The sequence below is a fragment of the Rhinolophus sinicus genome, chromosome 6 (genome assembly GCF_057876585.1).
Source record: "Rhinolophus sinicus isolate RSI-liver-muscle chromosome 6, RSI-T2T, whole genome shotgun sequence".
Lineage (NCBI taxonomy): Eukaryota > Metazoa > Chordata > Mammalia > Chiroptera > Rhinolophidae > Rhinolophus > Rhinolophus sinicus.
In genome coordinates, this window is record NC_142506.1 from 53,861,968 (window position 1) to 53,877,452 (window position 15,485).

The 15,485-nt window shown below is 45.5% G+C and overlaps 1 protein-coding gene across 2 annotated transcripts in view; it reads left to right on the forward strand.

Moving 5' to 3' along the window:
* The window catches only part of KIF26B (kinesin family member 26B), a 406,845-nt gene that overhangs the window by 351,737 nt on the left and 39,623 nt on the right, over nucleotides 1-15,485 (forward strand). For both annotated transcript variants that reach the window (XM_019730870.3, XM_019730871.3), the window contains one exon: nucleotides 6,579-6,738. In XM_019730870.3, the coding sequence (XP_019586429.3) occupies nucleotides 6,579-6,738 (160 nt within the window). The remainder of the gene's footprint in view (nucleotides 1-6,578; nucleotides 6,739-15,485) is intronic.

Below are 15,485 nucleotides of genomic sequence, written 5' to 3' on the forward strand. Positions count from 1 at the left end.
ATACAGTTGTATAGTAACTACCACCACTACCAAGTGGTAGAGAAAAGTCATCACCACATCAAGTTCCCTCTTGTTCCTTGTAGTCAGTCCCCTCCCCGGCCCCTGACAACCACTGATCTGACTTTTGTCCTTGTCGTTTTGCCTTTATCCAGAATATCCTGTAAATGGAATCATGTGCTCCATACACGGACTCATGTCTCTGGCTCCCTTCGAGTAGCGTCTGAAATTCATGCATGTCATGGCATGTACCCGTCATTCACTTATTTTTCTTGCCACATGTTCCCTTGGTTTTGACTGGGCCTAACGAGGTGCACTGCCCATCCCCCCCACCCCCACACCCCCCGGGGCTGAAATCTCACCGTGTACCCTGGCCTGGGCTGAAGGCCCGCCACCTGAGGGTAGCATTCATGGATCTGACCTTGGCTGTCGGCACTGGCTGCTGCCCGGGACTCTAGATACTCTTGTCCTCACTTATAGTGTCCTGGGTGCCCAGGGACGTGGACCGTCAGCACACCTGAGAAAGGCCTGACGGGATGAGTAAAGTGTTCTGAACGGGAATTCTTCATGGGAGATGGATCGATTCTCAAGGAAGGGCTCACCACATATAGCCCTTCCGTTTAGAACAACTTTCTTATAGAAGGAAACAATGGATTAGGAGAGGGATGAGAGGATACAGATCTTTAAAATCCATGACAGAATTTTATATAACATTTCTCCTAATAGTCTGAGAGCTAACTTTAAATCCTGCCCTCAACTGTCCCCCCCACAATGGCCCCAGGCTGTATCTTAGCAGTGTGAATGTGGGAGTCTGAAAAATGTTTATTTTATTCTTTTAAGCTGTCGATAATAACCAGCGGCAGCAGCAGCAGTAGAGCTTGCAGTGGATTCTTATACTTTTGGCAAAGGGTGACTCATAAAAGATCTGACTCTTGAGCCAAATGGCTTCCAAATGGCACCAAGTGGAAAAAAATCAGGAGGTGGGATCATCTCCTCCTCCTAGGTTGCAAACCAAGCTGAAAACAACTCTGTTTTTGATTTTTCAGTTTTTATTTCATAGTCCTGCTCTCCACGTGGAATCTAGAAGTAGGAAGGAATCTTGAAAACAAAGAAGCCGTGAATGAAATTACTTCAAGTGTAAGAACTTTAAAACTCGGCTTCCACAAAAGTGTGGGCTAGGACATCCCCTAAACCCAACCATCCACCTCAAGTCAGTACGTAACCAACCCTAGGCACTTATTAAATATTTAACATCAAACTCATCTTTCCCTATTTGTAAATTGTGGAAGCAAATTGCTTTTAAATAATAGATTCAGGTTGAAGAAAAACGCAGGTACCATTAATGGCTTCCAAAACCTCTTTAGATGCTTCCTGATGATTCTGTAGATGAGAACAAAGAAGGGGCAGGAGGCCAGGCTGATGAGGGGGTAAACCCAAAGTCTCTGGGGAAGTCACCTGCCTGCCAAAGCACCTGGCTTCTTGTGGGGCAGGGAATCCGGCCAGAATGTACATGGACTCCCAGCCCAGAGCTTGCCTGACTTCAGTGAATTTATATCTGTTTAAAATGTAATGAGGAGATTTGGAGTGTTGTTTAAAATGGAAATTTTGTTTACTTATATATATAAGGAATAACCCCTGTGGACCTGGCAGCCAGAACTCAATTAAGGGAAAGTTTATTAATTAGCCACCCTGTGGGAAGCAGACGATGGAGCGGGCTGGTGTTAACTGGCCATGAGAAGCTTAGATGACGGATGCAAAGAGGTTTCTGCCACAAAAATTAAACACGCCGTGTGTATATACACCTGAATCTTACACACATACATGCATTTTATACACACACATTTATATACATGCAGATCCACATTTAAGTAGACAGACAAACATGGTTGAAACATGTCCAGTCAAAATAGAAAATTCTGTGTTAATGTGTCACTGTTTTGCGGATAGCACTAGGTTAAGATTAAAATATTTGTTATGGTTTAAAAGTTATTGGAGTGTTAGTGGGGCTGATTCTTCACCCGTCATGGAGACTCCCCTTCTGTGCATCAAGGCTGAGAACCGCCTTGGGAATTCCCGCTTTGGGGAAGGGACCCTGAAGTCCTAATGACCAGGAGATGCTCCTTGTAAGGATGGGTGTGTTAGGCGTCAAAAGCAAGATGGAACGAGTGATGCTTGAGGGTAACACATTCACCGTACAGAAAGCTTACAAGTCCTGTTGATAAAGATGGCTTTTAAAAGCATCACTTTATGAGTAATGTGAGCTTGCAAGCAGCTATTGCCCAGGGTCAAGAATGACATCTTGGATCTGTTCATTCAGTTTATTGCCTCTAGGGGAAGCCTGGAGGCCACGTGTGAGCTGGGCTGGGCTGGGCTGTCTGTGTGTGCTGATGGGCGAGTGTACATGCAAGGGGCACGCCTCTGTTTACAAATCTGATCAGACTGTTTCCTTAATCTCAGTTTTTTGTTGTTTGTTTGTTTTTTGACAAACAACCACTCTCTCTTTATATTCTGGAACGGCTTCAATCAGCTCATGCTCTATCCAGGGCTGTGTGGTCCACAGGACTCTAGAAATCCATCATTTAGGTGGCAGATGTGCTAAAAGAGTTCTAGGAAAGAACATGCCTTCTCAGGGAGGCAGAACCAGCCGGGCGTCTGCTGGGCCTTAGAGCAAAGCCCGGTGCAGGGAGGATTGCCACACATGGGGGGCGGGGGGGCTGCTGCAGGGCCCTCATTTCCCCCTAGGCCAATAATGAAGTGACAGTTTTATATTTGTTAGATTTTTGTAATATACTTTTTAAAAGTCTTTGGCCAGGAGAATATTCCAAACAGTGCAGTCGGAATTCCCACAATAATCTCTCATAGCTTTCCCATTACCTCCATCACAGGAGCAGTTGCAAAGCTTCTGAAGCCTCATGCCCCGACTCTACCAGTCTCCACAGATAACCAGCATCCTATTTAAGGAGAAGAAACTATTAATCTGGTGAACCACCTCAGCTTCTCTCCTCTCACCTTCTAAATCTCCTGGTCCCTGTACCTCGGTTCCCCCTACCCCTTGCCCACAGGTCGGCTTCCTCTCATCTCCTTGCCTCCTTGTCCTGCGCTCTTCAGCCTCTTCTGGGACCTTGCCAATTGGGACCCCATCTGTCATCTTTCATGCTGTTATTTCCAATCCCTCCTACCACCAAGGTCAGGGCTGCCTCCTCCTGGAAAGAAGGGAAGGGACGATGACATCACTAAGAAAGCCTGGTCTGTACCTCACTTCCCCTTTGCGCTGCCTCCTCCATGAAGCCTTTCAGATGCTCCCCTCTGTGTATGAATATTATCTTTCTACTTTAAGTCCCAAACCAATTTGGTGGATGGGAAGCCATTACCTTTCTCCACCTCATGTTTCAGCCATTCAAGGGCTTGAGCAATTTCAACCATTCATTAGACTGCACGTTGCCTGTTATCCATCTGCATGAGCTGGTACTGTGCCTGGCACGTCAGTGCTTAGTCCTTACGTTAAATCAAATGTGTGCTGTATTTTAAACAGGGAGTGAATTTCTCTATCATGTAGTTTGGCTATGTTTCATCCAGTTACCTTTCATGTAAGCAGATGGTGTGAGTTCAGAGACGCCCTTTTCTGCAACACAGCCAGGAATTGGTCAGTTCATTGAGAAAGTTAGTTAAAAAGGAAAATCATGTAAAATGATCCACTCCTGTCATAGACATGTCATTTCACCTCAAAACATACAAATGAGTATTTATTAATTGATCTTCTGATACTGGACTAAGGTTTTGTCTTTGAGATGAGTTTTCATCTTAAGGTTCTGACTTTCATAAACCACATGTATATTCATAGTCCGGGTTTCACTTGAAATTTCTTCTAAATGATTCGGAAACATAAAAGACATGTGTACAGCCAACCTGGTATAGACATTTTCTAGAGTCTTAAAATGTTTCCCACTCCATAATTTTTTATCCACACCTAATGCAGCATCTCTAAGGAAAAAAAATGACTCATTTTTATCATGTCTTTCCAAAGCATTGAGTTTGATTTTTATAGAATCATTAACTGCCTTTACACAATCATGTTATTGGTTTATATAATACTTGATTATATCTTTATCTATAACACCAGGGGCAAGTGGTGTAACTAGATTTAGGAGAAAACCCAGCTGACCTATATAGCTCATTGTTTGGGAGCAAAAGTGCATACACTAACTAGAGGACAGCCAGCACTGACCATGAGCATTCAGCACTTGGGGTTCACCAGTCAGCCTTGCACAGGTGGTGGAGGCGTTAGTTAAGCTGGGCAGGTAGCAAGGCAGTGGTTCCCAAACACTGCTGCATGTTGAGAATCACCTGACGAGCTTTTCAATGACTCTCAATGCCGTTTCACACTCCAGATCAATTACATTAGAAAGCCAGGGAGTGGGAGCCAGGCATCCATGTTATTTTTAAAGATTCCAAGGTGATTTCGATATTCAGCAAATCTTGGAGACCACTAAGTTACGGGGAGGTGGGTTAAAAGACCTTCTACTTGCTTTATTGATAGCTCTGGACTTTCATCTTATATTGAGCATTAATTTTCTATGAGATCTTAGGCGATTTATTTCACATCTGTGACCCTCGTTTTCCTCATCTGTGAAATGGAGCTGGTACTTGCATTGTAGGATCGTTGTAGGAATTCAGTGATATTAGGATAATTTAGCATTTCCTGGCACCTACCAAGTGCTCCGTAAACTTGAGCTGGGTAAGTGGCTCAGGAGTGGGGTAAAATTAGTATGTTGCTTCCTATGGGGAGAGTAAGGCATGTGAGTAATTTAATTTGGCCAGAGTCTAGACTTAAAATATACATATTAGAATATAAATACAGTGTCGTGCAGGGTGGCATGCGGGGTCTCTGGTCCCACTCCCCATATAAGAACACAGGACATGGTGAGGCCAAAAAGGAACACCCACGGAGCCATAGCTAGGGGAGTCATACCACTATATTCTCCCTGGCGGCTGGGTTGGAGACACAGGAAGCAGGAGCCACACTATCTGCAACCCGCTGTCCACTTGTCTCTGCCAACTGACCTCACTTGCTAGCTGCAATCCCCCTCTCTGCAATCCGCAATCCACACTGTGCCACTTGCTAGCTCAGCCACCATCTTCTTGCTAGCCCCCATTTGCTGCTAGCGTAGCCACCGCAGTTATATTAATGACCAATGGCTCACTGGTTACAGCTGACGGCCAACTAGCCACAGCTGATGGCCATCCAATCACAGATGATGGCCATTTACTACCTGAGCCAGCACCTTTCCATGTGAGGCCGAGAGCCTGGAAACTGCACTCCTGGCTCTGTCCCCACAGACAGGATTACACAAGGCAGACTGAGTTATGTTCCTTTAACCCTGAAACTGTGACCTCAGAAATCTGAAAAGTCAATAAGGAGCTTGCTTCTTTAACTGCTAATAATTATCACCTATTTCCTTCATTGATTACAGAACAACTTTCTCTCCAGCCACCTGTAGTAACATAAATTCTTGGTAGTAAGAGCCAGCCTGTGGTCGCTCAGGGCACTTTGTACCCTTCTAGATTAAACACCATGTGTGAAATTCAGAATTCTTTGACAACTGAAACTCCAGTGGGTATAGAGCAGAGAGTCGATTTTCCATTGTCTAAATGTGACTCTCATTTTGAGTCATGCAGGTATAATTATAGGTATTTTATAATATTCTTCTCCAGCACAGTCTAAACTGTGCCTTTGTTCTCTGTGTTCTATTTTACTATGTGTACATTATGCATTTTATTCCATTACATCAAATGGACTATTAGAGTCTGAAAGTCCAAACTGGTACCTGTCTTTGCCCTTTAATCTGTGGTGCACATGGAAATTCTGAGCTTCTCCTGTCTATGTAATTAGGTTGCAAAACAGATGATATTTTGCTTTAAAAATAACTATTTCCCTTGCACGCTGCCATGACCTGATCTCATCTGATACAAAATGGGATAAAAGAGAAGTAACATATTATATCTTCCCTTTTAAGTGTTTTTACGGGGGACAGTGGAAGGCGAACACAGTACCGCATCCTTTAACGTAAAGCGTGTTTTGCCATTGGTGTGCCATCGGCTTTCTCAGCCAACCCCTTTTCCCCCTTGCCCCACATGACCTGGTACCTGGCTGAACTTTAGGTCAGGGTCTCTGTGATGGTCAACAGATAACCACTTATGGGCCATTCAGGTATTAACTCTGATCAGTTTCAGAATTCTGCTGTCCAAAGGACATGTGGGTACACACCTTATTTTCCTTTTATTAGACATTTACCTTCTTTGGAATAGCATCCTGTCCAACTCACAGGAATTACTCATTTATTTATAGGGTGAATCAGTAGGTTTTAGAAGGTAGGTGATGTGTGCTGGACAGAATTTAAGAGAACGATGATGTTTGTAACCCCAGCATGATTTTGTTGGGGTTTCCTACTGGGTCATGAAACGCATCCTTTTACTTGGTCTTTTTTTTCCCTTCAGATTTCCCAAGGAGCTACGTGAAGACCAGCTGACTGTTCGCCAGAACGTAACCCCTTCTCTCTTCTCTTGTTTCTCTCCTGTGGCAGTGTCTGGAGGCCGCAGTCGCCTGCACCTCATCGACCTCGGCAGTTGTGTGAAAGCCCTTAGCAAAAATCGGGAAGGAGGCTCAGGGCTGTGCCTCTCGCTGTCTGCTCTGGGCAATGTCATCTTGGCTCTGGTCAATGGCAGCAAACACATCCCATACAAGTAAGTGTCGCTTCGACTGGAAGAATGAGACGAGGTAAGCGGTCCAGTGACACCTGGGGAGAGGTGTGTTCCAGAGGGACAGTCTGGACTGCGTTGTTAGTTTATTGCCAGCACTAAGCCTTCACTAACGATTGTGTAATGCATGATCTTATTCAGAAGCTATGGAAATACTTAAATCTACCCCAGTCCTAACTTTAGGCTGCTCAAGTCATAAGAAATAGGAAACGATCTTCGTTGGGGTCTCCAATGACAATGTGCGTTGGTAGATTATTGTCCCCGTGGTGTAGCGGTATCTGTTTCATAGTGATGAGAGCAAGGGGGCAGAAGATTGGCTTACCCTTCCCTCGGAGTAGCGCTGCCAGATGTAACCAATAAAAGTACAGATACTCTGTTCAATTGGAATGTCAATAAACAACAGGTAATATTTTAGTATAAGTATGCTCCCCAGGATTGCATGAGCTATATGGGAATTCTGTAGTTTATCTGGAAATCCTACCTAGGATAGCTTATAAAGCTTAGGGAATTACCACCATCCCATGCAAATATTTATTCCACTTCCAAGATCCTTTTCCTCATTCTGTTACTGCTTCAGGAAGATGAAATTAGAGCTAATCCTATGTCTGGAATTCCCAAAGACTTGCCATATCGTCTGTGCACATGAGTGACCCAGCCTGGAGACACCCTTCCCCACCATCACCCCAATTCAGCTTTGCCGTTGGTCAGTGCGGTGATGGGATGGTGGGTGCTTCCCTGCTTGCTCAGGTGCCGCCCAGGGCCCAGCTACACCTCTCCCCTGCTACACGAAACTGAGGGTAGTAGCTATATATATATATCTTACCTACATCACAGGGATATAAGACTGAGAGGGTAAAATTTAGAACACTCTAGGCAATGACCAATAATGATAATCTGCTTGGGCCTGTCCTCATGTATCTAAATGGAAACAATACCTGCCTTTCAGAGTTGCCATGAGGATTGAGAGCAAACATACATGGAATCTTTTTTTTTTAAATCTGTAAAATCCTGTAAAATATAAGTTATGGTTGTGTGGGAGTGAAAAGATAAGTCAGCCAGTTTGTTCTACAATAACTGAGGTTCAAGACATGTCCTCGAGTTCTCTTTCTCCTCGGCCTTGAGTGGACACCAACGCTGTGGTTTTATTCTCCACCAGGAAGACTATTGCTGGACCGACTTCAGGAGCTTAAATGGCGATTATAGTCCTATCTGTCTCAATTGTTGAAATTGGGAATCCTAGTTGGATAAACCTAGAAATGGTTTTTCCAGCCCTGTGAGAACCCTTTTCTATGAGAAAAAGAATTCAAGGTTGAAGGTTTATAAAGTTTCATTCGATATTATTTAAGCTCAATTTGTGATTGCAAGAGAAAGAAGGAAGGGACTGGAGGGAGAGAGAAGGAGAGAGTGGGGAGAGAGAGAGGAGACAAGGAAAAGTCCGAAGTGGTACCGTTAGGGCTGGAGATTTTAGAAAGAAAGTAAAGAGTTTTGGGCCCTAGTTGGTTTTCCTGTCCATAAAAAAGGGAAACATGTCTATTAATATTGTAACTTAATAGATCATGGTGTCGATAAAATTCAAAATGCCACCTTTTGAGGTCACTGATTATATGTTTTACTTCTATATCTCTCACATTGTTTCTGTCGAGTGACATGTTTTTACGATTTCCATAAATATTTGTTGCACTGAGGCTAGGAGGGAGGGATGACTGTAAGCATATGAAATTACTTTTGCTTTAGATAAAGTAACTTCCTGTTGGTTAGAGCTGGATTCTATTATAAATGTATAGGGAAGCATTAAGAATGGTTTTTATTGACAGCTCAAGGTCTCTTGGTAAATTAAGCATATTTAACGTCAGCTAGCCACGACGACCAGCCAGCCACCTGCCTCTTGGGAGGGCTGACAAAGTGAAACCTCCACTCACCATTTTCTGCAGACATCTGTCTGCTTCCGTTCTGGCAGTTCCCTTCCTTGCCTTCTGGCTCTGGGGGAGGGAAGACAAAAGTGTTTCCATGTCCGACGTGGGCACAGACTTCACATAAATGTGGTTTCTGCTTAAGACACAGTCATGGAGTTGTCCCCTACCATCAGGACCCTCCTGGAGAAGATCTCGCAGGAACACCATTGCGTGGTGCCAGGAAACATGGTGGCCTGTCCATCCAGCCAGCTCTGTCCTCCCCGGAGCACTCGTTTGCCGGTGCACCTGTACAGCCCCCTTCTGCCACCCCTCGGGCCTGGTGCCCAACATTGTGTGTGAGCTTTAACAGGACCTTGCTGGATGGAATAGTGGCTGCGAGTCTCAGCCACAACATATATTCAATATTTGGTATCTGCAAATCCCATTTGCAAAGCGATGCATCCACTAGAAATGCTCCTCTTTCGAGGTACAGGAAGATAAGGCAAAGATTTGCTCAAATCACCCAGCCGGTTGGTGGCAGAAGCAAACTGCATCGCTTTCCACAGCCTCGGAGACCTTGGCAGTTGGGAGCCCACTGCCAGCCCACTCCCCCCTGCTCATCAAGCTCTGTAATAGATTAGCTGTCTTTGGTCCGCACAGCATGGGGTCTTCAGCACAGCAGGGTGGCCCAGATTGCTTTTATCAATTCAGTCAGGCTCTGAAGCCACATTATGTGCATTTTGTTAGCATACTAAACACCTTTCACTGTGGCAAACCTTGTCTTTGCAATAAGTTCCTTGGAGGGGAGTTGCCTGACCTTGCTCACTCACAGGGAAAACCAGCAAACCAAACTCCACATTTGTTACCCTCCCCCACCCTTCTAAAACACACACACAAAAAGCCCGCTACCTCTTCATTTGTCACCCTAGACAACTCTATGCTTGGAACCTGCATTCCTTGTGTTTGCTTCTGGGAAATTAACTGGAACGTGCACAGAGGGGATATAGGCTGTCTTCATTTCTCTTCATCACTGTACCAGACTATTTGTCATGTGAGCAAGCCAGAAAGTGAGTTTGGATTCATTAGCCATCCCAGGCGCTCCCATGGGCACCCTCGGTGTGCCCTGAATGGTTTTGACTTTGCAAATGATATTGCCTTTGTAGATGACAGACTCAGGCGCAGAAGGGGTTCCCAACCTCAGCCATTACACCCCCCCCCCCCCCCAGGCTTGCTGGCCAATCCAAGTGCAATAAATCAATCCTAAACGGTGACACCTTTCAGAAAAGCATGCAGAAAGGCAGGGAGACCACCAAGGGCTCCGACCCCCTAGTCAGTCCAGCACTGACAGGCTGCACAAATGACTCTTGAACTTTGGGGGGCTTTTCTTGTCTAGGGAAATCTGCCGTAGCCATGAGCGTTTTGACAGTACATTTGCAAATGTCCCTCCATCCCTCATTACAGCCATTTGCTATTCCTCACCATTTCTTGGGGGCCAATGTAATAGGAATCTTCCCGTTTGATAGATAAGAAAAAATAGGCAGAGTTATTGAAATGAATTCCCATGACAAAAACCAGTGTTGCAGGCACACGCCACTGGAATTGGTCCCCAGAAATGGCATCACCAGGCACTGTCAGTGCAAACTTAGCTTTGACTAAAGTGCTATTATGTCTCCCAGCGCATCTGCAGGACTACAGTCTTTTCCAGAGACTTGGAAATTCTAACCACCACCCCGTTATCTCGAAACAGAATTTTGGGTCCCTTTGAGATGTTCTCTTGGAAAGGGGGACAAACTCTTGGGAAGCGTACCCTTCCCACAATGGTACTTGAAGCCCTCGAAGCATTTGTCTTCATTTGTAACTTTTACTCCATTTGGACAAATAATTCCTTTAATCGGTCAAATGATCTATTGGCCTATTTACCAATAAGATGTTTCAGACTGCAAGCAAACACTGCTGCAGGGGCTGCTTGGAGAAGCCAGAGTTCCACAGGTGGTCAGGACGCTGCCACCAGGGTCTGCAGCAGGAGCACTTTTCCTCCGGGGCCCTGGGGAGGAGTCAGCCACCAAGGTCGTTGTTGAGAAGGCAGCAGCATCAGAGCGCAGCCGTTCCTTCACACCAGCAAGCAGCCCAGGAAACTCAAAGCCACATCAGTGACTTGCTGAGAAAGGACGTTTTCTTCCATCGAGGCAGCTTTTTGAAAGTGTTAACTCTCTCACTTTAAAAGTGCTTCTCTCCCATGAGGGGCTGCAGCGCTGGACCCCGCGGGCAGCACCTGTGGCGACAGGCCAAAAATCCAGAAGGATCTATAGCAGAACGCAGACACTCCTCTTCTTTGCTTGGAGAAATACTTTCTCCTAGTAGCCATTTAGGAGTTGGGATTGTCTCTGCTTTCTCAGCACTGAAAACCCACTGTGCGTCTGGGAAGCTAGAGAAAGGAGCGAATGGTTGATACTAGCTGCAATACTCCGTCCCCCTGGCTCATACAGAGATGAAAGGTTTGTTCCTCTGGACCCGGATGTATATTATTTATGCTAAATGGAATGAAATAGACATTTTCCAGGAACAATACAAAGGAATAGCCATTCTCCAGATTTTCTTAAGATAACATGTAATGGAGAGAAGCTCTGTGTAAGAAGGTGTGTGTGAGAAAGGAGGAGAGAGAGAGAGAGAGAGAGATTTAGCAGCCTTTAAATGTACATTAATGCTGTGTTATCGCCCCCTGATTTATAGGGAGAACATCAATTCAGAACTATTTGCACAAAGTCCAGATCCCAGTTTATAGCGTTCCCTGTTTAGAAATAAAATAACCAAAGTCTCAGGTTGCCAAGCAACCGCAGCAATGATAATTCTTAGTATTGCTGCTTCAAAAATACTCATCTTTATACATTTTAATGACTGTAAGGATGCAGAGAAAGTGAGTTCAGAAAATCGCCGGGACACAGACGTCCCTGTTGTAGGAGATTTCCGCTTTCTTACTGTCTTTTAGTTTGCCCTCCTTTCTCCATTTGCTTCGCTGGCCGGTGGAACCTTCATACTTCATTCTGGAAGATTTCAGAGACCGATATTGTTTTCTTGAGAGTTGAGGCAGCAACCAGCAGTAAATGCAGTCTGCCTGGTTTCTCACAGAACCAGGCAAGTCACTCGGAGGAATGAGGCTGCCTGGGCCTCATTCAGTTGCGGCCACAAACACCGGTTTTTGCACCCCTGGTGTAACACGTAAACGCCACACACTGTCCTTTTTGTTCTCAGGGACCACTTCCTGCGCCTTCCAAGAGCCTCAGTGAACTGGGAGCAGGTTGTTGGGCCCCCAGCTCAATCATCATTTCTTGGCCGTAACACCACAGTGTCTACTTTTTGTCTACAGCGCTAGCCCCGCTTGGATAATGGGCCATCGGTTTGAAGACTGGGTAGAAATCAGGAGACTTCTTCACTTCCCTTTGGCTTTTCAAGAGGTTTTCTTCCTTTATGTTCAATTTCTGAGATTACTTGTCAAACTCTCTTCTCTCCAGATTCTGAACCGTTTGGCAAAAAGCTACAAGGGTCTGATTGCGAATTAAAACCGTCCATCTGCTTAATCGTAACAGAGTAGACAGAAGTCTCCTTCTGTCCCCGCACAAATGTGGACCCCAGAACTCAGGACTGGGCAGAATCAGGTCAGCAGGGCAGTCACTTACCCAGACAGCCACGTGGCTCAAGTGGAGAAATGTGTGTGACCTAGTGAGACAGACAGACAGACAGACAGACAGCGTGGGGCTGTACATGCCCAAGGTCACCTTACCAGCCTCATCAGTCAAACCCTTTTCCTCCCGTGGGAAGAAGTGAATAAAAGTACAGAAAGAAGAGTGGGAACTTTTTTCTCGTTCTTTTCAAAGGGCTAGAGATTCCTGATTTAAGGACTTGCTGGGTGCTAGGTAAAAGGAGGAACTCACTTCCAATTCTTATTTTCTGGGTTTTCAGCTACATTTCAGGTAGTTCGCCTGGGGTGTGACTGAGCTGTGAATAAGGGCTATTTCATGATGTGAGCATGACGGTAACAGCTCACAGTCAGCGTTCTTCCTGGGCGTTAGGGACTGTTCTAAATGCTGGATGGGTAGTTAATTTAATTAATGGCACAGGTACTGCTATGCTCATACTCGTGTTACAGATAGGGAAAGTGAGGCACAAGCGGTCAGTAGCTTTTGTACGTGGGCACAGTGGTGGGTGACAGAGCTTCACTGCCTCCCAGGGTGTCACCACTTCCCAACACAGTGGCTAGGATGCTATGGTGCTCAGCCAATGGTCGTTGAAATAACAAATGAGGTAAGACCATGAATCAACTGTCTCTGCAGAACTGAACTGTGTAGTTGGTCGTCAGTGACAGCACAGGCCCCAGGGCTGGGACCAGCTGTAGCCAGCTGGACGTTCAGTGTCCATCTCCTGGTTTCACCTTTACTGTGATGGCTAAGCTGGGAATGACTGCTGGATACTGGTGGCGGGGAGGAAAGTGAAATTGGGAAGATGATGAAAATGGAAAAGAAATCTCCCTTTCAGAACTACCAAATAAGAATGTTAAAATGAATGCGATTCTCCTCAGAACCTGTGGGCAGGCCCCAAGGTAGCAGGTTGGACTCAACGGGTCACCCTCATTCAGTGGCTCCCAGTGGGGCCCACCAGGCTGAATCCTACACTCTGGGCACCACCAGTGGCTGATGGCGGCAAATCTCAGCCTAGTTCATGAGTCTTTCTTTTCTTTCTTAATTGCTATAATCTTTCTCATGTAAAAGTCAGAAAGCTAGGGAAACATTTCACAGCCCCCATCAATAGAAAAAAGTGCAGGATGCCACATGGTGCCCTCCCAGGCTGCGGGACCCCAGCTGGCCCTCCTGCCGCGCTGGGTGGGCTCCAGCATGAGAAGTGTGACCATTTCCCACTTCCCACACCGGAGAGCTGCACACTGGGCACAGCCTCCTGATAAGACGGCGTTTATAGCTCTCTCCTCCCTCAACGATAGCTTCTAGGAGGTGTGTAGAGGCATTCCTGAGTGAAGAGGTGCCTGTCAGAAGAGGAGAGGTTATCACCTAGTTTGTGTCTTGAAGTTTTGCTGAGCAGGTTAAGGGAGGGCTAGGCAAGAGGTGAGAATGATGGCAGGGCTGTCAGAGGGTGAGATAATGAGCTTCCTCGAACCTCTGGCTAATAATAGGAGCTTTGGGGGTTTCCACAAGTGGCAGGTAAGATAGTCAGTCTATCAGCTGGAATTTGTGAAGTTTCTGCAGGCTGGGCTCCCAAAGAAGTATGTGTAGTCCAGTATCAGTCGTTTTCTAAAAGAGATGGATGGCAGATGGGTGGGTGGGGCGGGGGAGCTAAGGCTGAGCTGAGACCTGGGAGACGCTGGTCCTACTGCTAATCTCTGTACACTTACTCTTCCTGGGCTATTTCTCCACCAGCCACATCAGGATAACCATTCTTCTTCTCTCCCTCAGGAACATAGTCGGTGTGTTATTGAGATAACGCCTGTGATAGCCCCTTTGAAGAAACGTACCTCAAAGGCAAAAATATAATTGTTTTACTATATTTCAAAAAGTTATTACCCAGATTGATCTGGCACTACCATATCTCTCTCTGTTTCTTGATTTTCAAAGCATGCAGCTCTTTTTGGCCAAATGGATTATAATTACTTTTCGTGAAAAAGGAAGTCTCGGGCATTTTTCAACAAGAGTTTGTGTGCCTAGGGTTACTGTCAGATACAGGCATTTAATCTAAGAGAATCCAACCTGCCGTACTGTGCACAAAGAGAAAAGTAACAGGTTCCTGAGGAAGTGAATTGAGTTCACCCACAAATTCCCTCAATGAGCCCTTCAGGCCTGAGAATGAGTGATGGTGGGAGTCAGGTGCTGCTGCACCCCCACTTGTGTCTGTGTACGCCATAAGTCAGGGTATGATTCAAGCATTTCAAGATACAAATTTTCCATATAACGTGGCCTTTAAATGCAAGCCAGGTACTTCTGGTGATGAGCCAGAGACGGTGATGTGTCCCAACACTGAAATAAAACTTGACTCTTGGATTGGTGCGAAGGGTTTTCTTCCAGAGAGAGTTTCAAGGCTAACCTTGATGACATAAACGTCACCTTACACTCCAGATTCCAAGTGATATGTAAAGTTTAGCTCCATTATTCATGGAGCTCAGTTCTGTTCTGATCAACAAGGTGGATTCTGGCCCAATGGACCTGGCGGAGGAGTTTAAGCTACTCATTTTGTTACAAGTCAGATGGAGGCTACCAAACATATACAGGATACCATTTGAGAAATAAGTAACAGAATGTCCATACATTCTTTGGCCAATTTAGTCATTCATCCACTCATTTGTTCAAAAATGCTGATTGGACCCCTACAATATGCAAGACACTGGGACTATAACAGAGCAGCACAGACGATCTCCACTCTTGGACAATTTACAGTCTCGTGGAGATACAGACATAAACAACCAAGCCTCATAGCTGATAACACCTGAACACCAGGGCTTAACCACCCCAGTGGAAAGGAGGGCTTAAGTAAGGTTGATGGAATCTGACACACTGTAGTGAAGGTTGTCTGGCCAGAGGTGGCGACTCTGCAGTCCCTCCATCTGCTCCTAGTCTTTCTCCATTCTCACTCATCTATGTCTTCCAGTTTCCCACAGTCCATTCTTGACCCACCTGAGCCATTCACACAAGCAAATCTCATCATTTGCTTGAATGATGGAGATATAGCCTGACACAAATCATAAACTACTGAGCCAAATGCAAGACTCCAAGTCCACAGCTAATCGCTGTCTTTAATGATAAGTAATCATCATATCACAAGACATGTGGCTATGCAAAGGAA